This window comes from Dendrobates tinctorius, unplaced genomic scaffold (assembly GCF_039654945.1).
Source record: "Dendrobates tinctorius isolate UK_male_01 unplaced genomic scaffold, ASM3965494v1 ptg000022l, whole genome shotgun sequence".
NCBI classification, from domain to species: Eukaryota; Metazoa; Chordata; class Amphibia; order Anura; family Dendrobatidae; genus Dendrobates; species Dendrobates tinctorius.
This window is the reverse complement of record NW_027361690.1, coordinates 107,872,625-107,898,977: the sequence shown is the minus strand read 5'-3', so window position 1 is coordinate 107,898,977 and position 26,353 is coordinate 107,872,625. Positions and strand designations below refer to the sequence as shown.

Here is a 26,353-nt window from a genome sequence, read left to right as displayed (position 1 = left end):
CAGCGGGGCATGTTAACGTGGGTCCCTGCTGGGCTGGGTCCCAGCAGGACATTGGTTGGGCAACACTCGGCTGGGTGTCCTCGAGCCGGTGTGGTGCGGCTGAGGGCACGTGGTGGAGCTGGTTGTCCTCGAGCCAGTGTGGTGCGGCTGAGGGCACGTGGTGGAGCTGGTGTTGCAATCATGAACAATGGACTCTTCATTTACCCCCCCTCCTTTTGCTGGTGGTTATGTTTATGGAATATTTCTACGTTTATGGATAAAAATGTTATTGCTTGTTTGGTGTTAATAAACGGGGCTGCTGTGGCCTTTTACATCCAATGTCACGCAGTTGTGTCTTATTTAAATTAAGAAGGGGTAAGTGTGCGTTTTGGGAGGGGTCATTACAGTGAAGCCGTCAGTCAGACTTTCCTAAGTCATGTGACTTCTTCCCCTGTATGATATTGACTTGTTATAAATAGGCAATAACATACAGTGGGGAAAAAAAGTATTTAGTCAGTCAGCAATAGTACAAGTTCCACCACTTAAAAAGATGAGAGGTGTCTGTAATTTACATCATAGGTAGACCTCAACTATGGGAGACAAACTGAGAAAAAAAAATCCAGAAAATCACATTGTCTGTTTTTTTTTTCATTTTATTTGCATATTATGGTGGAAAATAAGTATTTGGTCAGAAACAATCAATCAAGATTTCTGGCTCTCACAGACCTGTAACTTCTTCTTTAAGAGTCTCCTCTTTCCTCTACTCATTACCTGTAGTAATGGCACCTGTTTAAACTTGTTATCAGTATAAAAAGACACCTGGGCACACCCTCAAACAGTCTGACTCCAAACTCCACTATGGTGAAGACCAAAGAGCTGTCAAAGGACACCAGAAACAAAATTGTAGCCCTGCACCAGGCTGGGAAGACTGAATCTGCAATAGCCAACCAGCTTGGAGTGAAGAAATCAACTGTGGGAGCAATAATTAGAAAATGGAAGACATACAAGACCACTGATAATCTCCCTCGATCTGGTGCTCCACGCAAAATCCCACCCCGTGGGGTCAGAATGATCACAAGAACGGTGAGCAAAAATCCCAGAACCACGCGGGGGGACCTAGTGAATGAACTGCAGAGAGCTGGGACCAATGTAACAAGGCCTACCATAAGTAACACACTACGCCACCATGGACTCAGATCCTGCAGTGCCAGACGTGTCCCACTGCTTAAGCCTGTACATGTCCGGGCCCGTCTGAAGTTTGCTAGAGAGCATTTGGATGATCCAGAGGAGTTTTGGGAGAATGTCCTATGGTCTGATGAAACCAAACTGGAACTGTTTGGTAGAAACACAACTTGTCGTGTTTGGAGGAAAAAGAATACTGAGTTGCATCCATCAAACACCATACCTACTGTAAAGCATGGTGGTGGAAACATCATGCTTTGGGGCTGTTTCTCTGCAAAGGGGCCAGGACGACTGATCAGGGTACATGAAAGAATGAATGGGGCCATGTATCGTGAGATTTTGAGTGCAAACCTCCTTCCATCAGCAAGGGCATTGAAGATGAAACGTGGCTGGGTCTTTCAACATGACAAAGATCCAAAGCACACCCCCAGGGCAACGAAGGAGTGGCTTCGTAAGAAGCATTTCAAGGTCCTGGAGTGGCCTAGCCAGTCTCCAGATCTCAACCCTATAGAAAACCTTTGGAGGGAGTTGAAAGTCCGTGTTGCCAAGCGAAAAGCCAAAAACATCACTGCTCTAGAGGAGATCTGCATGGAGGAATGGGCCAACATACCAACAACAGTGTGTGGCAACCTTGTGAAGACTTACAGAAAACGTTTGACCTCTGTCATTGCCAACAAAGGATATATCACAAAGTATTGAGATGAAATTTTGTTTCTGACCAAATACTTATTTTCCACCATAATATGCAAATAAAATGAAAAAAAAACAGACAATGTGATTTTCTGGATTTTTTTTTCTCAGTTTGTCTCCCATAGTTGAGGTCTACCTATGATGTAAATTACAGACGCCTCTCATCTTTTTAAGTGGTGGAACTTGCACTATTGCTGACTGACTAAATACTTTTTTTCCCCACTGTATGATGGGGAAATGAAAACTCTCCACAGCAGCTTAGAGCAGATTTCTCAGTGTGAGACATGTAATGACTGACAGTAATCAACAAAAACCCAATAAATAGTACTGTAAGCAAAAACTCAAAAGTCTCAATTAATGTACGACACCAAACTAGTATAAATTGCCAATAATTACAAAATTTTATTAAATACAATAGCATGACATAACAAGAAAATTCACAGATGAAACAGGGATACTGCAATCCTAAAGAGGAGCCATATTGCACATTTGCCCGAAGCTGGCATTAACAAATGCATAATATTGCAAAGGCCTTCATGCCTACAAAAATGCCAAACTCATATGTCCATAGTAACACCCATATGAATTGCTTTCATATCAACTGAGTAAACATACTAAAATTATTACTTATGGACAAGGGCATAACCCAATATATGAAAAATACTCTATGAGCAAGCAATACCATCTAGCTCTAAATGAGCGTCTCAAAAAGGTGCACTAAGAAATATAGACAATGGAAAATATCCCAATCGGACACTTAGAGGGAGTATGTAGCGCTGGCGTCCCCGTCACCCCAACGTGCGTTTCGCTTCTTCGTCCTGACAAAGAAGCGAAACGCGCGTTGGGGTGACGGGGATGCCAGCACTACATACTCCCTCTATGCAAGTGTCCGATTGGGATATTTTCCATTGTCTATATTTCTTAGTGCACCTTTTTGAGACGCTCATTTAGAGCTAGATGGTATTGCTTGCTCATAGAGTATTTTTCATATATTGGGTTATGCCCTTGTCCATAAGTAATAATTTTAGTATGTTTACTCAGTTGATATGAAAGCAATTCATATGGGTGTTACTATGGACATATGAGTTTGGCATTTTTGTAGGCATGAAGGCCTTTGCAATATTATGCATTTGTTAATGCCAGCTTCGGGCAAATGTGCAATATGGCTCCTCTTTAGGATTGCAGTATCCCTGTTTCATCTGTGAATTTTCTTGTTATGTCATGCTATTGTATTTAATAAAATTTTGTAATTATTGGCAATTTATACTAGTTTGGTGTCGTGCATTTTATGTAATGACTAACCGTCTGATCTCCTCATAGATCTCTCTACAAAGCTGTGTGTGATTACAAAATAGTAGAGATTACTAATGCCTTTCAGCTTTTATCTCGCAGCGGTCAGTGTTTGGGGAGGGGAAGAGTTGACCTGACCGCTGCTACTTCAGCAGGCCCTATAACTAAACTGCATTACTAATTGTGCTTTCATTCTGAACTACAACTTGCATTCATTTTTGACATGCCCAGAGCTATAAGCTATATTTACATATGCATGAAAGCAACATTTTTTTCTGGTCATAGAGCAACAGATTGCATAAGTAAAGGTGTGGATGACAGCTTTCAAATAGCAATATGAGAATATAAACCGGTTTCTTGCTTGTTTTTTGGGGGGTTCTTATATACCCTTTAAGTTACATTCAGATCTCCTTTTATGGGAACAGCATACGAGCCAGCAATCTTGTAGGCAGAGGCATTGCTGCAAATTCAGCTGAGCTACTGTTAAATAGGTTGTCCACTTTTCATTGATGACCCATCCTATGTATGGGTCATCAATGTCTGATCGACCGGGGTCCAACAATCAGTATCCCTGCCTATTAGCTATTATCTGTGTTGGCGATGGCGGCAACCGGACAGAAAACTCGCTTGTGGAGCTGTCAGTCTTATCATAGTGGCCGTGGCAGGGAACTGCACATTTGCCTTTCTATTGATTTGAATAGGAGGTGGAAGTGCAGTACCATGGTTTGTCCACTATTAGAAGGCAGCATGCTCAGAAAGTGAGTACTTCTGATCAGCAACCGCGGCTGCTGACACCGATGGCAGCTGATCCACAAGGCTGCCGGGTGACGGATCCCGGCCGAACAGACATGATGACCCACCCTTAGGATGGGTCATCAAAAAAAAAAATAGTGGACAACCTCTTTAAAAACAATGAGTTACTTGGAAGATTACAGCTCTGGAGCCTGCAGAATTGAATATATCTCTATCTGGAATATAATGTAAAAATGTATGTTTTATGTAGACTTATTCTATATATATTAGTGAAAAAACTTTCTAAGTATAAAAAAAATTAATGCAACTTGAAAGCATTTTTAGAGCTAGTTTTTATTTTCTATTCACCTTGAATGTATGTGATAAGCTACGCTAAAGACATGTTTTTCCATCTGATGCTCTAAAGCAGCAAAAAATATTATATTCATGGCTGGAATCGCTCAGTCAAGGCACATTGTCCCCAAGGCAGCTATTTCTTCTGTTATTGCCTCTACGGCCCCGGATTCAAAGTATGTATGTGCTGAATAAGAAATGTGTAAAGCGTCTTGTTTTCTAACACAAAAGCTCATTTCAGTCACAGCAGGTCTGTTATTTTGCCCTTTTCTCCCTACAGACTTGAGGAAAAATTTTGAACAAGACCCTCAAGGAAAAGAAGTCCCCATTGAAGGAATGATCGTTCTCCACTGTCGTCCACCAGAGGGGGTACCCACTGCTGAGGTTTGTAAATGACTAGTCTGTATGATAATCCGCGTTCTAGACACTAATGGTTTATGCAAATGACTAATAACACAGAATACAGGAGCTTCTTTCTGAAAAATGACTGTTCCCGAATTCAGGAGAATGTCAGAAGGGAAATTCTTCATGTTAATATGATTTAAGGTTGGACAGCATCCTCAGCAAGATTTAATCCAAATAACACAATGATAGATGGTGTATATTCTTTACACACTCTTCCTAATTTGTCCAAAATTGTGCAAATCTTCTGACTTTAGTTTTCATGAGATCCACTTGAATTTCGACAGGAAATTCAATTTACATTAAATAAAATTGGTTCTAATCAAATCTGCAGGCAAAGGGTTACAAAATATCACACAATCCCTTCTTCTACCACTGTTAAGCCTTAGCTACTCTGTTTTCTATCTTCTTCTCATTCCGGTCCTCTAGTGCTGCCATTCTTCACCAGACTGTAACCATCTATGTACTGTATATAATTGCCTTGTAATGTTTTCATTTCCTGTTCTGTCCAGATGTCACCGTATCCCAGAATTCCAAGGGGAGGAAGTTCACCGACCGCCATACTGGGACACCCAAGTGATGGGTGTCGCAATATGGAAAATGCTGCTGGTACCAACCTATTGCGCAGTACCACCAGCGGAACACCATTGCACCACACACACACATTCTATACACCATACGCACCACTCACACACTCTCACACACTCACACGCAGCCCTTTGCGCGACGTGTATACAGGCAGAGGAAGCTGGTCACATTAAAGGGGTTTTCCTATGAACGAAAGTTCATTTTAAAAATTGTCTGTGTCTGACCGTGTACGGAGGAAGCAAAAGAAAATGCTGACATTACAGCAGGGGATCACAGAGCATTCATTTTGTGAGTTAAAATTTTTCACTGACTGTTTTTAAGCAATGTTTTACGTCATAAAATGTATCCTCTGCGATCTCGTGCTGTAATGTCAGTGTTGTCTTTTGCTTCCTCCCCTGCCCAGGAGCTGTGACATGTTTTGTACACGGTCAGACACAGACAATTTTTAAAATGAACTTTTGTTTGTGTGAAAACCCCTTTAAATAGAAATTCCTCCTGACATGCTTGCACTGAGTGTTTAGTGATGGGGTACACAGGTCAAACAAGAGATGACATGAGAGGAGAAGACAGCAGATGGGGGAGAGAGAAAGCGCACAGGGGTGAGACAGACAGAGCACAGGGGGAAGACAGCTCAAATGGGACAGCACATGAGCGGAGAACACAGCACAGGAAGGAGAGAGAAAGCAGACAAGGGGGATAGCACATGGTGTCGACAAGTCAAAGAAGAGTGCACAGACGGGAGAAGTCAGCACATGGGGAAAGAGAGAGTGGATAGGTGGGTGAGCACATGGGGGGGAGAGATTCTCAAGGCTGCCAAGCCTGCCCTCATCCTGACATTACCGCCCTCCCGATGTGATAGCATCAGGTCTCCATCTAGTGTCAATGATAAGCTTACGCCCCATGTGACAACATGTAGGCTAGTGAAGAACAGCTAGCGGGGGTCTGAAAATGAGAAGACCACAGATCAACAATCTGAGAACTTTTGATTATTAGGGCTCATGCAGACCAACATGTAAATCAGTCCGAGAATGTACCACAATCTTGGCACTGGCCTCGGATCTCCTGACCTTAGTGTCACAGCCTCATAGAGTTATATGAAGCTAATACGCTCAGATTGGGAGAGCTGTGACCAGTCTATGCATTATGTGCTCGGACTGTGTTGCATGGACGTCTTTATGGGTCCTAATAGATTAATGTTTTTCAGAATTCAGGTAATTACAGCTTTCTTGAAGCTTTGCTGTATATGTACAAATCGACTACCAAAAAATTTTGATTCGTTAGTAATTGACTTTTAGGGGAAATTTTCACTGAATTTGATAAATTATAATTGATGTGCTCACTTCTTATATTGTTTTCTGGCTGATCTGCGTAAAAACCCAAAACTGGTGCTTTTATGTTACCGAGGGCTTCATATACATGGCAGAGCTGGATGAGGAGGCTGAAAGGCAGCTGAAAAGGACATTATAGAGCTACATAATACAGAGTTGCAATGACTTCTTGTACTGTCGTGTTGTTTCCTTGCATTTCTAAGCTAATGAAACACTAAAATAATTTTTTAGCACTGTTATGATAGCTGTAAATAATGATAACTGAAAGGCAATAGTCTTCCTGTGTAATTAGTTTTATTCCACTTAAGTTGTGTACTTACATTTTGGACCCATGTATTATATGCAGCTTGGAAGAGTGATCTCCAGCCTGACTACCAATCCAGTAAATGTTCCTGTACTAATTTTCTGTGACCTATAGGATGTCATCATAACTATCAAATCCTTCCTAGCAGCTCTCTGATTCCTCATCATCACCCATCTCTACCTTCCGTATTCCTCTGTATGTACCTCTAGGTAGTTAAAATATTAATAGTGCTTTATATAAGAAAGCAGTAGTGTGCAAAGTGAGTCCACACACTAGCTGCAGTCAAAAAGCTCCCCTGGCTCATACTTGTGACGCTAGTCACAACCCACAGCTAGGCCGTGAATAAGCGCAGTCAGACGTTCCGGGATCAATACCAAAAGATCACATAGTAAACCAAGGGAAAATACAAAGTCACAAGTCAGGTCATATGCCAGGGTCAGAATGCCAGAGAAACAGCGGATAAGCAAAGGGGCAATAACAAATGGGTAGTCTGAACATGGTCCAAGGGTCAACAATGGAATATCAGATGCAATGGGACAATGACAAACGGGTAGTCTGACCATGGTCCAAAGGTCAGCAGCAGAAAAAGATCAGAACTTACAGCACAGGGCACAGGTGAACACACCAGGGAGCCCCAGCTTAGAACAAGCTTTTGACTGGCAATGATCTTGGCCAGACAACTCACCTAAATAACAAGACAGTTACCAAGAATATGGAGTATCTGTGGAAGTCTCTGCACCTTCCAGTCGGATAGGTCAACCAAGCTGTCAATCAATGCACCAACAGCTCAGCACGCCCCAGCACAGGATAGGATGCCAGACAATCTGAGCAGAGGAATCATGACAACAATGTTAGTAAATACTACATATGAGTACTGTGTGCAAAATTTCCAGTGTGTTACCGTGATATGCATCTTCAAACTACTAACAGCTGACAGAGAGAAACATGTTTCAAGTAGGAGACCGGGAAGGGAGACTGAATGAATATTACATTGAATACACTGAGACTTGCATTGTGATTCAGGAGATATCAGATTTTTCTCACTGACCTATCACTCCTGCTCCTAAACAGAACTAAGAGCAAGTACAATATAATGAGACTCTACTCTCACTGAAAAGCCATAGGCAAATGCGGATATTAAACTTGATTTGCATCAAATATAGGGGATATAATAAAGTATATAGCATGACATATCTTTTTTATTATGTTCCGAGGCCTTCAGTATATTAAACAGATTTACCAGAAATGAATTTAAAAACAATTATAAATTCTCCAAAATCAAAATTTTTTTACAATTCTATCAATGCAGATTCAGCAAAATGGCAGCCAGGCTGAGTTATTGAATGTCGTCAAAAGTGAAAAAAAAAAAAATGAATACCCACTCCACTGTTCTCCTGTCCTGCTGCCCCCACCGTTCTCCATCAGGTGCTGCCACTGTCTAGTCGTCGTGTGCCACAACGGTAATGTGCACAGTGATACCAGAGACATAGAGTGAAGCAGGCTGAAGAATGATGCTCTTAATGGGGGAAATTGAAAAAAAGAGGCACAGAGGACTGCGCTATGTGGATGGGAAGGGGGACATTGAGTTGTAAGTTGAGTATTAATTATTTTACTTTTACCTTTGACGTTTATTATGCTCCACGGTCTCTTGAGCATAACAAGGAACATTTTATTCGCATCGAATAACTTTGATGCAAATTGATTTTTCCTGGAAATGTCAGGTGATTTGCCGAATTCGAATCTCGGCACCTTTACTCATGTGATATCAGATCATGTCATGATGTCAGATTGTGCATCAGAAGATCTAGATTCAAGCTTTGGAAATACTGTCAGAGAGTGACGAGACCAGTGCAGGAGAGGGGCTAGGATGGCAGGGAGCTGTGGCTGCAGGGACAGATGAGTGTAAGGGCTCGTGCACATGTATTTTTGGTTTGAGTGCTGCACGTTAAAAAATTGGATCACACTCAGACCAATGTTATTTAATGGGGCAATGCAGATGTACGGTTTTTTTTTTCACTGACTGAATCAGTTTGGTCAGTATATAATTTTCTTCCATAAATCGGATGAGAATCATGTCTACGGATGCAAGATAAAATTCTTATGAACAGGGTAACATCCGATGTTTATGGATACATTGCAATCCTGTTACATAGGAAACTGTAAATGATTAATAGCTGCTGTAAAAAAACGATTGCACATGAACATCAAGTGGGAAGAAAATCGTCCAACTTTTCTGGATGAAACCCTAAATTATTTTTTATACTGTCATACCTGCAAAGTGAGTATTATTTTTTTCTTTACCCCCTTCCCAGCCTGGTTAGCTGCCATTTTTGCTGGATCAATGAAATTCCCAAAATTCAGATTTGCTAGAATTTGGAAATTATACATTCGATTAGATTAAACTCATCTCTGGTAACTCTCATAAAACCTTCCTATACTCACTATTATGCCTTATTGATTTCAATCTCAATATCTCTGCTTGAAGGCATTGAATGGAAGCTCCCAATGCTCACTACCAGAGGGTAAAAATAAAGCGACATCTTTGATAACTGCACTGTGACTGGACCTGTGCGATCGGTACAAGCTAAGAACCAGACATACAGTAAGGACTAGTGAAAGATCTAGCGAATATCCAGCGGCAGGTGCAGACGTTTCGTAAAGCCATTATAAGCGTGGTTTCAGAAATGCTTCCCACTGCTAATGGCATTTTCTCTTCTGGAGCTAAAGAAATGAAAATTCCAGACCAACGGCCATTGTGCATTAAATAGGACTTTGAGTGGATTTTCTCGCATGCTGGGTGCGATCAGAGCAGAAACATCACCTGCTGGACAGCAGAAAATGGCATGATGGGGTTTAGAACAATGCAGTCGGGTAACACAAGATGTGACACAGCCTCAACGTATTCTGTCGCTTTTAAAATATTGAAGTAAAAGCAATATTTGTGTCTACATGTAAAAAATATGTTCCTCCGGGGCTCAGCTTATATCTAGCAATGGGCCCGAGTATAGTTCTTGTCCTGCTCTGAATTATATAACTGAAAGTACTATATGGGATTTCGGATTGTCTTTTAGGGTACAGATGCAAATGTTAAAGGAACTCTGCCATCTGGTTTTTGCTATGTAATCTGACAGCAGCATGATGTAGGGGCAGAGAGCCTGATACCAGCAAAACGTCACTTACTGAGCTTTGTGTTGTATCAATAAAATCAGTGTTTTATCTGCAGTAGATTATCACTACAGGACTATTTGTCTCATGCCATGTACTTCTCCTGCTCTGTGTAAACTTACCCCCACCATTGATTGGCAGCTTTCTGTCTATGTACAGTTACACAGAAAGTTGGGGTTATACACAGCTCCGCAGTCAGAGAAATGCTGGATCTGCTGCAGAAAAAAACTGTAATTTTATGCGAATGCTGTTTTTCTGATATAGTGATCCATGAACCCTTGACATACTGTCACGCATCCTTCTTTTAACTAATAAGTATTTGGTCTGTTCCAGCAATTCTTTATTTGCACAATTTGCAGGCCTGTCAGTCATGACTTATTGATTGGCATCCAGTATCAGGTCAACAAACTTTTCATAAATCAATAGTGCAGGCAAATATAAGAAACTCTGTAATATATCTTATCAGAGAAATATGTTTCTTTCTTCATATTTAAGATAGTGCTTCTTCTCGCGCCACCTCCTTAGCTCAACATTCACTCTAAAAAACTGTTAAAATTCATCCTGCTTAAGACTAAGAGGACTAGCACCTCACTGAGGGATCAGGTTACAAGTAGCTACTGATATCTATAGGGAGGAGGTGGAGCAAAGAAAAACTACAGACAGAAGGAGACACTGACAAATCATGATGCAGCTTTCTAGTATGTGTTTATCTCACCCCAGTGCTGGATTCACAGCTACATTAGAGCCTATGCAGTGCAGAGACAAAATAACCAGCAAGTCTCATTTGAGAAAACACAGCGTGACTAACCACTCATGGCTTTTCCTGTTGGTTCAACATGTCTTAAGATGAGTGGCCAGAGATGACTAGCAATGAACAGGCATACTTTTTATGATGTTCTGTTGGGAGATGGTTATGCTATTTGGGTCTATATGGGGTCACCCACTGGATGGGATGGGGTTTGCAGCAAAATGAGGGTGACATAAAAAAAATCATGGCATAAAAATGTATTGGATTTGTATGTATCTGTATTATAGAGTCACCAATTTATCGGAAAAGGTCCAATTAATAGTGCCATGTGTACACAGACAGCAGGAACCCTTAGGCCAGGCTCCCATGGAGTTTTTTCAGAGGTAGAAAAAGTTGCTCAAGAGAAATCTTCTTCAGTTAGGCTATGTGCACACGGTGCGGATTCTGCTGCGGATCCACAGCGTTTCTGCCCCTGCGGGTCCGCAGCAGTTTCTGCTGTGTTGTACAGTACCATTGTTTTCAATGGTAAAACAAAAAACGCTGTGCACATGCTGCGGATTTTTCCGTGGGTTACAATCCGCAGCATGTCAATTTTTTGTGCGGATTCCGCTGCAGTTTCACACCTTCTCCATTATGTTATGAGGTGTGAAACCGCAGGTAAACCGCAGGACTTTTGACCTGAGGATTTACCAGCGTTTTTTTACAAATCTGTGGGGAAAAATCCGCAGCTTTCAAAAGTACGTGTGCACATAGCCTTAACGTTCCTTTTTTTGTTTTATTAAAGCATTTTTGTAAAAAAAAAAATATTTAGTGTTTTGAAGCCTTATGACTTGTCAGTATCAAGTTTGGAGCGGATTCCACAAAGAATCCAATTCTGAAATGTGACGTATCTTTTCTTTTATTCTGTGACAAGGTCTTCGACACTTCGTTGCGAAAAAAAAAGATCCAAAAACTCATTGTATGAACAGCAAAATTGGATTTTCTATTGAACTGAATGGGAAGAAAATATATATTTTCCTCATTATACAGTCTTTATATTGTTTCTTAGGCTGAGGTCACACAGTGTATTTTTACTCATCAGGAAAGAATCGGGTCATTTATGCCAATCACATTATGCTGTAGGTTTGAAAAATGCTTATTGAAAAAAAAAGTGCTACTTTGACGTTGCCCCTGATGGAATATATACCAAACTGTAAAAATTTGTGAGGAAAAAATGCTTACAAACCGCTTCAGGAGGCAAAAGCCGTATCCAAGAGCTGTCCAAAGAATGAATGACTCCTGAAGCGGTTTATAGTACAGTAGAATCCATTGTTTTTGACCATCTGAAAACAACCCTGTGTGCACATATCCCAGGGATGTAGGTTTAGGTACAGGTCACACGTCCTTATTTTTCCTCATCTGAGAAAGTCCAATTATGCTAATCGCACTTTGATCATAGTTAGGGATGAGCGAGTAGTGAAATACTCGGACTCGCTGTACTCGTTACGAGTACCTCCTAATACTCGGGTACTCGTAACGAGTAGTGAGTCCAATGTAAGTCTATGGGAAATGCGGGTAATGAGCGGAGACTATGTGTGCGGGCGGAGAATGTGTGCTGGGGTCTGTGGGACTGTGTGTGTATGGGATCTGCCTGGCTGATTGGGGGTCTGTGCGGGCTCTGCCCAGTTGATCTGGGGTCTGTGCGGCACAGACCCCCGATCAGCCCGGCAGAGCCTGCACAGACCCCGATCAGCCCAGCAGAGCCCGCACAGACCCACACACACACATATGAGACTGCGCGGCCAGCCAATCACAGTAATGCCACAACAAAGAAGGCGGTGGCTTTACTGTGATTGGCTGACACATGCTGGGTGGGAGATCCCGAAAATATTACGAGGAGAGTAGTGAAATTTACTCGCTACAATTCGAGTACCGCAAGTACTGCATTACTCACCGAGTACCCAATCCTAATGAGTATACTCGCTCATCCCTAATCATAGTGTGATCGGATTCTCTCAGATAAGGAGAAGATGTTGAAAAAAAAAATTCTACACCTTCTCCATTCTATCAGGTTATGGGAATGGACTGATCTCAGATGTCATCCGGATGCAGTCTAAGGCCGGGATCACACACAGCGAGATACGGCCGAGTCTCGCAGGTTAAAACCAAGCTCTGGCGCCGACACTCCGGAGCGGAGCGTGCAGCCGCACAACAATACAAGGAGTTGCACTCTCCGCTCCGGAGTGCCGGCGCCAGAGCTTGGTTTTAACCTGCGAGACTCGGCCGTATCTCGCTGTAGTGTGACTCCGGCTCAAGGGTTTCCACGGACTCACTGACTTGTATGGCCGAGTGTGATCCAAAAATCAGATCAAACTCAGGCGTACAGCGATTTTTTTACTTATGCTGGTTCGGTCCAAGGAAAAAAATCAGACACCATAGCATAATATTGGTTTGGGAGTGACCCGATATTTTGTCGGATCAAAAATACGGCCAAATATACGAGTCCCTAGACCACGTGCACACGCTGAGTATTTGGTCAGTATTTCACCTCAGTATTTCAAAGCTAAAACCAGGAGTGGGTGATAAATACAGAAGAGGTGATGTGTTTGTATTATACTTCTCCTCTGATTGGTCCACTCCTGGTTTTGACTTACTCGAAATTCTCAGTGTGTGAACATAGCCATGCTGCATTGACACGCTAAATAATTAAATAACCTATTTTGCTTAATGGATGCAACATTAAAAACTCACCAAAAGCTCATCATGGGAACGTAGCCTAATCTCACGATCCAAAAACTCAATGTAGATATAGAGCGACCAATAAGAGATATTAACGAGGTGAAACCAGCCTAGTGATCACTCCTGTGTCTGCCATCGCAAACCTCAATACCTGCAACCACAACACTATATAAGATACTAGGACTGAATTTCACAAGATCATAAAATTCAAGGAAGAACATCTGCCAGGCGGCTACCCTTCTGTGCACATCTCTTTAATTTATCGGTTTGGAGCAGGTTATCGTCTGCGCAGAAGCTAGAAAAATAAAGATATGAGCTGAACGAGCCTCTCCCTGCATAAGGAGCTGACACTGCAGCTGAGCTATGGATGGGAAGGTTTAATGGCTTCTTTGGAAAAATGCAGGTTTTCTATCGTTACCATGACAGTCATTTATTCAGTCATACTAAAAGCTCCGGCTCCAGCACATGAGGAACAATTTGGTTTCCCTTTGAACATTTAACTTGTTGATGTGAACTTTTAAGAACATTTATAATGCAAGAGAACACAATCTCAACACAAGACACTTGTTATTTCATGGAAACCAATTTATCGGCTCCAAAACAATTCATTCTTCGCGAAACGCAGGTTATTCTACTTCACAGCCCAGCTGAGAAAACCCATCACTCCTTGAGAAAGTGTTGTGGAGAAAAATAAATGGAAATGTGATGTTTTAATCTGCAGTGGAAAGTTTCCCTCCTTGTATTCCTTGTGATCTGATTCTGTCCACCTTCTTTGCCAATATTCTGATTGGTGTTACCCAAACTTGGTACAATTTAACTAACTAAACTAAGGTGTAACCTCCTAAAAATGGTGTCAGTCCTATCCACAGGCTGTGTCTGGTACTGCAACTCACCAAATTTACTCAACGGAGGATTCTTATCTCAGACATTGATGAAAAGTGCCGTTAAAGGGAACCTGTCAGCAGTTTTGGCCGATATAAGATACGGTCATCACCTTTCAGGGGTTATATACAGCAATCTATAATGCTGTATATCTGCCCCCAACCCGACCTGGAAGAAGAGAAAAATAAGTTTTATTATACTCACCTGGGGGCGGTCCGGTCCGATGGGTGTCGCAGGTCTTGGTCCTGCGCCTCCCATCTTCTTATGATCGCCGCCCTCCTGCTTGCTTCTTGTGGATGAAACCACCCTGTATCATCCACACAGGCTTCCTGGCATCGCTTTCCTGCGCAGGCGTACTTATCTGCACTTTTGAGGGCAGAGCAAAGTACTGCAGTGCACATGTGCCAGAAACATAATTTTCAACCCTTTCCTCCACTTTGAAGTATTAGTTTATCAAGTGCTTAAGGTTGTAAAGACATCTTGACACAGGCTTGAACTGGCCCACAGGAGAACAGGAGAACCCTCCGGTGGGCCCCTGTGCATGAGTGGTCCATCACCCTCTTATATGAGCAGTTCTTGGCACAATCTTCATGAATCACTATGTACAGACAAAGGCGTCATCTTATTCATTTACCAATCTACCCAGGTCACTGTAATACTGTATACATTTGTGATTGAGGATAATGGCACATTTGTATGTAGCTGAAACTTCGGACCCTGGAGCTGGTTACTGGTGGAACCTCAGTCTGACACCACCTTGACTTACTACTTTATCAAGGAGATCACTTGGGGATTACCACTGTGTCTGCACATTCCTAGTAGCAATGCTGCAGTAATATGCAGCTGCACTCCCATGGCTCAGCTTTAGAGCTCGTGCACATGACTGTGTCTTTGGTCTGAATGCTATCCATTATAAAAACATCTTGCACTCAGACAAATGTTAGTCTATGGAGCTGTGCACCTGTCCAATTGTTCTCCTTGGACAGAGCCAGTCCGAAGAAAAGAATCACACGATAACCAATTTGCATCCGATATTTGGATTGCACTCAACCATGCAAGTCAATGAGTCCATGGGAAAAATGGAACCATACTCAGATGATAGGTAATTTTTTTTCTATCTCCTCCTTCTTCTATCTTCTCCACATCTGAGAAAAATGTATCAAACATTGATCAAACTCTGATCAAGGTGTGACATACTTCTTAGGGTATGTGCACACGTTGCGGATTTGGCCCTGCAGATCCACAGCTGTTTTCCATGCGGTGTACAGTACCATGTGAAACATATGGAAAACAAAAACCGCTGTGCACATGCTGCAGAAAATTCCGCACAGAAACGCATCGGTTTATTTTCCGCAGCATGTCAATGCTTTGTGGAGATTCCGCAGCGTTTTTACACCTATTCCATTATAGGAATCTGCAAACGCAGGCAAAATCCACACAGAATCTGCAGAAAATCCACAGGAAATCAGCAATAAATCCGCAGGTAAAACGCAGGTCATTTTACCTGCCGATTCTGCAGATTCTGCGCTGAAAAATCCGCACTAGAATCCGCAACGGGTGCACATACCCTTATGCTGCTAGCGGTGGCGTCATGAAGGTTACCACAGCACATCAGCCAGTTCACACTGAACTGACCATGGGAACAGCTGGATGTGACCTTTGGTAACCTCATTGACAGTACCGCTCGTCACTGAAGCTGTGTTCTAAGCTCAGATCAGTGGCTCCTGAATTCACGGCTGAGCAGTAGCATCATGCCACCGCTCACCCATGCAATCCAGATAAAGCAGAGTTGGGATCATCATGGGATTAATGGATTGTTGTCGGACAGGTGAGGAATACGGTGTTTAATATTTTTTCAATTTACAGTAATAAATGGGGAAAAGAGGATAGGGAATTTGGAAAGAAAAAAACCAAAGTCCGTGAAACTCAGACGGCACTCTTATGTCATTTGAGTGCGGTTCAATTTTTTCACAGACCCATGGACTTGCAGGCCAAGTGCAATCTGAATATCAGAGTCAAATCGTGCATTGCACATGTGAGCGGCCTCACTTAATAACATTAAGCTGAATGCGGACCCGTTGAAGCGCAGTTGGCGTGAAACGGCCATTGCCCACAGTTCACACATCTTTCCCTAGCCTAAGCTTTTTATCTGAAAATAAATTCACTTCTTCAGAACAGTGAGTGCCATCCCTTTTGTTCTTTTTCACACAACATAGCCATGCATGTTTTTCTTTGGATTGAGCACCCGTTCTGTGGGTAGCTGGCGTGCAGCCCAGGTGTGTGAGTTTGTACTGCACTATAGTGCACATTAAGGTGGCGGCAGTGGTGCCGAATTTTCTTCTTTCTTCTTGGACATTTAACCAGATGGGATATATTACTAATATTACCCTGGATGGTGGAAAGGAAGATTTACTACAAGACCAATATTTCTCCTAATACCTGTGACCTGCTGTCGTAAGTGATGGAGTCAGTGGCTTTGTGTTCCGTCACAGCTCTTAACAGTATGGGTGTCTTGAGAACACCAATTCTGTTAACAATATAGCAGACAAGGCGGCCCACGACAACACAGGCCCTGGAGAGAACTGTATGTGTGGCAATCAAGTCTTAAAAACAAACAAACAAAAAAAAAACAACATAGTGTGGTCCTGAAAAAGTAAATCTGCATTGACACTCGACATATAAAAAATTCTGCCCCGTATATTGAGCCACCCCGTTACTATTATGGTTTTATTAAATCCCATAAAAAGTACTGACTCGTACAAATTGTAGGGGATTTTTCACTGAGAAATTGCATTTCTTGTGTACGTCTTTAAAGGAAAGTGAGTACCAAGTATCTATGCAAACCCTAAATTCCTTTCGTGTGCTACCTCTACAAAAGACCGCCTTTGTACAGACAGAAATAACAAATGCATTTAGGCGTTGTCGTTGTTTATGTCCCTTTAGAGAAGCCATGGATTTCATTCACCTTGCTGTGAATATGCACTGGAGCTCGGGCTCATTTACCGACAGACACTCTTATCTGCTCAGATTACTCATCCTGAGTCTGACGGCAAAGCCACGATTTCTGCCAAAGGTACAAACTGCCAAAACAACAGCACATCCGTAAATAAGAGCATCGTTTAGGAGACAGACCTGACATCAGAGATAAACCTTCAAACCAACCCACCGCCAGATCTCACAATGAGGAACACTGGACTAAATTGTTTAATGTCTTAATAGAAAGCTAATGGTCTTTGAAATGGAAACATTTGATTGGTTAAATACTAGTAATTAAGGGGCATTTAATGCCTGCTTGGAGCGGAGAGCATATGAAAGGAATTGTTTCAGTAATGAGAAAATTGTGGGAAAGACCCATATTGATAATACCCATTATTTAAGGAAGCGATGGTTTGGATTTTATCATTGGGAGTCGTATTTTATTCATGCCATTGAGCTCAAAGCTTAAGAAATGAGCTGGAATGTCTTCTGAGAACATTTTCTCCTTGGAAATCATGAATTCTGATTATTTCGAGTGTTACACTTCTAGGGCTTTGTCCATATGGCTTATGAAATTTAGCTCTGCAATAGATATAGAATTATTATCTGCAGACATATCATTGTTTGGCAAGGCATCTGTTTATTCTTTCACTGCTTTTTTCAGCAGCGTTTTTCGGTGCAAAAAATCTGGGTTTAAGGCCTAATTCAGACGTCTGTAATATTTCTTGCATGTAAAAACACAGATCATTATTCTTAAGTGTTCTGGATCTTAGTTTGGACAGTGTCAGGGCTCGGTTCATAAGTCAGTTTTTCATGTACAAGTGCTGTCCAGATAACACTCGTACCTATCACAGTCTATGCGGCTGTTCACATGTCAGATATTTGTCTCAGACCAAATGGCCTGTGCAGAATCACAGAGACATGTCCGATATTAATTTGAGTGTCAGATCAAAATCAAAAATGCAAAACTAAAGGTACTGTCACACTTAGCCATGTACCAGTGATCCCGACCAGCGATATGACGCGATCAGGATCGCTGGTGCATCGCTAAGTGGTTGCTAGTGAGCTGCCACACAGGCAGATCTCACCAGCGACATCGCAGGGGTCGGGGGTCGCTACTTACCTGTCACACTAGGTGATCCTGCGTCCTCCCACCCGGTTCCACGCATTGCTCGTCGTCACAGCAGGAAGCGCCGCAGGAAGCTGACGACGAGAAACGGTCCTGGACGTTCTCGCGCGATCAGCGATAACCAGCGGGGGAGCGGTCATAGGTAAGTATCAGACACAGCGATGTCTCTAGCAATATCGCTATAACGTCACAAGTTATAGCGATATTGCTAGCGATATCGCTTAGTGTGACAGGCCCTTAAGGGTCCATGAAAAATCGGAGAGCACTTGAGTGACATCCACATGCTGTCCATTTTTCACTTACTTTTTTTTCTTTTCTCATAAATGAAACAAAACCTGATGAAAACCTGATGACACTGATGAAATTCACTAATGAATATGAGGTCTGAATATGTCCTCAGTTCTTACCATCAGCTGTTTTGAACAGCTGACATGTGCCTCTAATAGCCACGGGTGGAATTGCGATCCACCCACTGCTGTTAACAAGTTAAATGCAGCTGTCTCTGACAGCACCATTTAACATGCACTTCCGGCAAGCGCACCAGAAATCCTGCCCATCGGTGGCACTGGGTTGGCATGACAACCTGAGGTCCCCAGCAGACCTCTTTGGTTGTCACTGCCAGATTGCTATGAGCGCAGCCAGGTGGTCAGCGTTCTTGGAAGCTGAGCATTTCTTCTACATTCAGTCTGTTTGGAATGTAAACAGACCCCTTTAAATTTTTTACTCTTTGTTTCACTGCAGCCATTTGGTAAATTTAAAAAAAGTTCATATTTTTCCCATTAATGTACACTCTGCACCCCATCTTCACTGAAAAAAACCAGAAATGTAGAAATTTTTGCAAATTTATTAAAAAAGAAAAAATGAAATATCACATGGTCATAAGTATTCAGACCCTTTGCTCAGTTTTGAGTAGAAGCACGCATTTGAGCTACTACAGCCATGAGTCTTCTTGGTAGTGATGCAACAAGTGCCTCACATCAGGATTTGGGGATCCTCTGCCATTCTTCCTTGCAGATCCTCTCCAGTTCCGTCAGGTTGGATGGTGAACGTTGGTGGACAGCCATTTCCAGGTCTCTCCAGAGATGCTCAATTTGGTTTAGGCCAGTGCTCTGGCTGGGCCAGTCAAGAGTGGTCACAGAGTTGTTGTGAAACCACTCCTTTGTTATTTTAGCTGTGTGCTTAGTGTCATTGTCTTGTTGGAAGGTGAACCTTTGGCCAAGTCTGAGGTCCAGAGCTCTCTGGAAGAGGTTTTCATCCAGGATATCTCTGTACTTGGCCACATTCATGTTTCCTTCAATTGCAGCCAGTCGTCCTGTCCCTGCAGCTGAAAAATACACCCATAGCATAGGAAATAGACAGCATGTGACTTAAATATGAGTATCTGAGCAAAGGGTTTGAATACTTATGAATGACCATGTGATACTTCAGTTTTTCTTTTTTAACCTCCAAACCCCAGAGCTTTTTTTGGTTTTGCATTTTCATTTTTCGCTCCCTTTCTTCCCAGAGCCATAACTTTTTTATTTTTCCATGAATATGGCCATGTGAGGGCTTATATTTTGTGGGACAAGTTGTACTTTTAAACGATACCATTGGTTTAAGCATGTCGTGTACAAGAAAATGAGAAAAAACTTCCAAGTGTGGTGAAATTGCAAAAAAAAGTGCAATCCCACACATGTTTTTTGTTTGGCTTTTATACTAGGTTCCCTAAATGCTAAAACTGATCTACAATTATGATTCTCCAGGTCATTACAAGTTCATAGACACCAAAATTTGCTAAAGAAAAAAACATTGCGCCATTTTCCGATAACCGTAGTGTCTCCAATTTTCGTTATCTTGGGTTGGGTGAGGGCTTATTTTTTGCACCCTGGGCTGACATTTTTAATTATACCATGTTGGTGCAGATAGAATCTTTTGATCACCCATTATTGCATTTTAATGCAATGACGTGGCGACCAAAAAAACGTAATTCTGTCGTTTTGATTTTTTTTTTCTCGCTACGCCGTTCCGCAATCAGGTTAATACTTTTTTTATTGACATATCGGACGATTCTGAACATGGTGATACCGGATATGTTTATGTTTGATTTTATTTCTGTTATTTTATTTTTAATGGGGCAAAAGGGGGGTGATTTGAACTTTTATTTATTTTTTAAAAAATTTTTAAACATATTTTTTTTACTTTTGGAATACTTTAATAGTCTCCATGACCTGGAGAATCATAATAAAAGGTAAGTTTTAGCATTTAATGAACATGGTGAGAAAAAAAAAACTGCTGGTGGTTTGCACTTTTTTTTGCAATTTCACCACACTTGGAATTTTTTTTCCCATTTTCCAGTACATGATATGTTAAAATCAATGATGCCATTCAAAAGTACAACACGTCCCACAAAAAACAAGCACTCACATGGCCATTTTGACCAAAGTATAAAAAAGTCATGAACTGAGCCTAATACAGCACTGCCGGTTGTTAAGGTACTGTCACACTTAGCGATGTACCAGCGATCCCGACCAGCGATATGACGCGGTCAGGATCGCTGGTACATCGCTAAGTGGTCGCTAGTGAGCTGCCACACAGGCAGATCTCACTAGCGACATCGCTGGGGACGGGGGTCGCTACTTACCTGTCACACCAGGCGATCCTGCGTCCTCCCGCCCGGCTCCACGCGTCGCTCGTCCTCACAGCAGGAAGCGCCACAGGAAGCTGACGACGAGAAACAGTCCTGAACGTTCTCGCGCGATCAGCGATAATCAGCGGGGGAGCCGGTCGTAGGTAAGTATCAGACACAGAGATATCGCTAGCAATATCGCTATAACGTCACTAGTTATAGCGATATTGCTAGCGATATCTCTTAGTGTGACATGCCCTTTACTGTTCAAACTTTACTTTGGCTTTCTTGGTTTAGCATTTAGGCTAGGATAAATGCATCGTTCTCCATTTTCTAAAGTAGAGGAAATTGGTATCATCTCTACATCTCAAGCTTAGTTCGATAATTGTCCTTTTGAAAAGGTTTTCCAAATTAAATGATTTGTTATTAATTTTTACAAAAAGTATTATATTCAATTACAAAATGACTAATTCTCAATCCCTGCCTGTTGCTCCATCGATATTTGTGTTTTCCCTGTTCCAGTAATGATGTGACGTGCCTATATACAACAAATGCAGCCAGTTACTGGATGTTACAATGCTGTGTGGACATCAATAAGTCTTGAGGCCAGCGATTGGCTGCAGTAGTCATATATCATCAGGTCACTTCTGAGACTGAGTGAACAGAGACGGGTGGGGGACCAAGTAAGCATTTGCATGGGAGTGGCAGGAAATCGGTTTTGTAGCTATTTGTAAAAAAAATAAGTAATGGAGCTGGAAATCCCTTTTAAACACACTTAAAGGGGTGGTTCGAAACACAAATGAACTTTAATCCTAAATGCCTCTCTATTTGATTTCATAAACAACTCTTTTTTTTCTAATATTCTTTAATTCAAAATTCCCTATCCTTCACTTACTACACTTGCAAACTACTTTATTTTTTACTACTTTCTCTTTGATGTTGTAGAAACTGCAGGAACATAGGATGTCGTCACGGACAGGAGGCAGATCAAGCATTAACAGGGTTTTATTAACAACCAGTACACTCAATGCAGGGAGTGGCAGGACAAGGGAGGGTATGATGGGACAAAGGACGGGCTGGGAGTTTGAACAGGGTAGGACAGGGACGAACGATAGTTCAGTAGGAAAAGGCAAAAACTTATCAGTCTGTAGTCGTCTTGATTGCAGCGTCTCAGTTCTCTAACAGTGGCACCAGCAACAGCGGCACACGGCGTCTTGGAGGTGTCTGTAGAAGACAAGGATCCAATCCAGGAAGCAGGAGAAGAGTCTCTAAAGGGTGCGGGGCGCTCCCGTACCCAGGAACTCCAAACACTGTGCTAGTCAAGTACAAGTAACCACCGGAGCGAGGCTTCACTCCAAGGTGTATTAGGAACTTGGCTGAGGGGCTCTGGCCTAGTCACCTGCGGCTTAGAGCGGAGCGAGGGCGATACTGTCTCGCCTGTGAGTCACCTCCCAGCATGGAGAATAGCGGGGAACAGGCAGTCCGTCGACTACTTTCAATGGACTTGTACGCAGGTAATCCGTCTCGTCATGTCACTCATCATAGCATCCGGCATCTCAGATATCTGTATTGATGAACCGTGTTGATGGGGAAATGCGTCGGGTGCATCCGACTCATGCTAAGTTTACTCCTTATTATTTATCACTATGATCTATTGTCTGTCTAGGTTAATATTTGGTCTGTATCAAGTATATGTGCTAAATGCATTATGATGGGCCATGTTGTGGATTGTTTAAAAGGCATGCATTGAACCAATACCAGATTTTGGCACTTGACTATCAATATTATTGTGATTTCTTATATGTCCTGTTTATATGCTAATTTTAGGCCAAAAACATTCCAATATATGCAGCATTGTGGAGTATCAGTCAAGATTTGTGATGTTTTTTGATATTTTATCTTGTTGCCAATAAGATACCCACAGGAAATTCATATGAAGTGTATTTGGATTTAAGAAAAGACTTTCTTCATTTCTATCCTATATGATATTGTTTCCCAAACTATATTGATAGGGCTGTGATAGGGAAGTGAGGGAAAGTCCATGTTGAGTAGGGGTGCCAAAAAAATCGTTCTTTTAGGGTGCCAACCTCCACAGCCAGGCAGGGGCAATTCTGGGTCTACTGTAGGGAGTCTATAGGCAAATTGATTTTTTTGGTCAGTTTATCTTTTGGGTATCTAACCCCATTTTTTCATTGGGTAGGTGTTTTTTAATATTGATTAATATAAAAGTTGTTTTATGGGGAAATATATGTTCACATGTTAATTTTATTTTCCTGATATATTGGATTGAGAGTAGTACTTGATAATCCGTCACGTCGGCCTGCACTCACGGGATGTTCTGCCTTCATGGTTGTCACTGTGCCCAACTGCCCTCTTCGGTTTCCTGCCTGCACTCTGACCCCCTTCCCACATGTAGTGCTTTTTAACTCTGCCCCACCTACCTCAGCCACATGTAAGGGTCGGTCCCTCTCTGGAAGTCTTCCCTCTTGCAACATTGGGAACAGTCCCAGAAGTTCCAGAACCGGAGTGAGAAAGGTACCCCTGATCTTGTTCTTCCTCTTACAATGTCACTTTGTTTAAGAATCCCAGGGCATGTTGGGATATTCAAACCAAGTGTCACTGCCACAGCCTCTGCTCCATCCCTGAAATTAAGCCTTATGAGTGACCTCCATTTCAGGGGCTGGTCTACTGCGTATGTGTCGGTTGTCAAATCTGCATATTCTTAGTTGATCTCACCAGTTCGGATCAGTAGCAACGAGTCGGCAAGAGAGCGCACTGTCAGTGCACATTGTAAGATGACCGGGTGTGTAGCGATCAGCGCTGCTCCTACAATTGAAGTCATTTGTAAAGGTACTGGCACACTTAGCGATGTACCAGCGATCCCAACCAGCGATATGACGTGGTCAGGATCGCTGGTACATCTCTAAGTGGTCGCTAGTGAGCTGCCACACAGGCAGATCTCACCAGCGACATCGCTGGGGACGGGGGTCGCTACTTACCTGTCACACTAGGCGATCCTGCGTCCTCCCGCCCGGCTCTACGCTTGTCGCTCGTCTCTCCACAGGAAGCGCCACAGGAAGCTGACGACGAGAAGCGGTCCTGAACGTTCTCGCGCGATCAGTGATAACCAGCGGGGGAGCAGGTCGTAGGTAAGTATCAGACACAGCGATATCACTAGCAATATCACTTTAACGTCACAAGTTATAGCGATATTGCTAGCGATATCGCTTAGTGTGACAGTAACTGCACACCAGGTATTCTTACAATGTTGATTGACAGTGTACTCTGCTGCCGGTTTGTTACTTCTGAGAAGAGCCGTCGACTGAGCGCACTGTCACTGTGCATATTGCACAATGACAAGAATCTGCTCAGCATCCAATTGACATATGCTCAATATAGCAGAGACCAGCCCAAACCCTGAAACGGAGGTCACTATTAACGTTTCGTTTGAGTTTCCAGACATGCATTGAGATTTCCAAGTGAACACAAAAAGAGTCTGCATACATAAACTTCCATGTTTTACCAGCCGTACAACATTACCTCCCAGACTTGCCAGATTAATATTTAAAATATTTGCTTTCTGGTTTGTAGAATATCACAAGTTGCTAGAACAACACTGAAATGATCGTTCTGAATAATACATTTACTTGTGGTGAAAGCCTATGTAGCCCTGCTGATACAGTTGGTATCTGAGTAGGAAAAATATATGTAAGTTACACTATGTGCTCCCTGGGATATGTTTTCCTGCTCCTCATTTTAAGAAGTTTGGACATGAATTTTTATATGTTTTATTATTTTTCTTAATTTACAAATAATGACATAAAATAATGTGCACTGCATAGTGAGCTTCACTCAGTCGTCTCTGCTTCCATAGCTTCCAACATTGTGATTTAGGCCTCTTTCACACTTCGGTTCTTTGCATCAGTCAAAATCCGCCAAAAGGACGGATGGCGGATCCGTTTTAGTACTGATGACAACGGATGCCACCTGTCCATTTTTTTGACGGATCCGACAAATGAAGAATTTTAAAGGAATCGCAGCCTGGAAAAGGAGAGAGAGAGAGAGAGCGATATCTCCGGCACCCAGAAAGAATTTCGGGTTAAATCAGTGTCTGGAGGATCCGCCAGAGAAAAAAACGTTGCAAGCTCCGTTTTGAAATCTTTGAGGATGGTGACGGACAGCAACTTTTGGAGGATCCTCAAAAAAAACGGATGCAACGGACGACAATCCGCCATTAATGGAAGTCAATGGGGAAAAAAACGGATCCTCAAAAGAAAATTGAGGATCCGTTTTTTTCAAAACCTGGCGGATTGTGACTGATTGTAAAAAACTGAAGTGTGAAAGAGGCTTTACCCTACGACCATCTTCCTTGCTGTATCATCTTATGCGCAGGCACTAAATAAATTCAGCACAGATATTTTCACTAAATAATTCCTTGAAATGTCCTTCAGCTAGGTAAGAAGGATAACATCGGTGAAGATTGGGTATATCACCCTCACAGATATTTGAAAAAATGATCATCAACTAGAGATGATCTGATCTTTGGAATGTCAATCTCGTTTGCTTTGCCAAATTTTTTTTAGGGAATTTTAGTACTGAAAATCTTGTAATTGCTTGTAAAGTACATGTTAGGCAAAGGAGAACGAGAGACCCCATTGACCATAAGAGCTTACACTCTACAGAAGAGAGAGTATCCCACTGACCATAGGAGCATACACTTTATTGAAGAGAGAGGACCCTGCTAATCTTAGGAGTTAACATCAAGAAGAAAGACAAAGAACACCATTGACAATAAGGGCTTACACTCTACAGCAGAGGGAAATAGAGAGTAAGAGGACCCCGCTGACCATAAGAACTTACACTCTACAGGCAAGAGAGAGAGAGTACTCTGCTGACAAGAAAAACGTACATTCTACAGGAGATAAAGTCTTACCCAGTGTCTCGAGAGATGGAAAATGACTCTGCCATACATACTATGCTTTTCTGGGAAGTGCTTATCTGCGAAGACCCAGCTACTAGTTGGAGAAATTGAGCATACTAGGTGAGGTGGATCCCCTAAGCCCAAGGTCCGGAAGGGCACATGAGCCACGGATGTCAGTGCAACAGGCAGGTGTTACAGTTGGGAAGCAGAGTTACTGGAGGAAAACTAAAAGGCTTAAGGGGCTCCAGGAAGCTGGAAGCAGATAAGAGATGTCCTGTAAGCTGAAGGACGACACGTAAAGGGAAACTGAAAGTCTTAAAGGGATTCTGGAAGCAGCAAGGGACATGAGACGCACTGGAA

General features: G+C 42.3%; 1 protein-coding gene across 3 annotated transcripts in view; it reads left to right on the top strand.

The window, feature by feature from the left end:
• Window positions 1–26,353, top strand: part of UNC5D (unc-5 netrin receptor D) — a 941,164-nt gene that overhangs the window by 297,755 nt on the left and 617,056 nt on the right. For all 3 annotated transcript variants that reach the window (XM_073569039.1, XM_073569040.1, XM_073569041.1), the window contains exon 4: window positions 4,508–4,611. In XM_073569039.1, coding sequence (XP_073425140.1) covers window positions 4,508–4,611 — 104 coding nt within the window. The remainder of the gene's footprint in view (window positions 1–4,507; window positions 4,612–26,353) is intronic.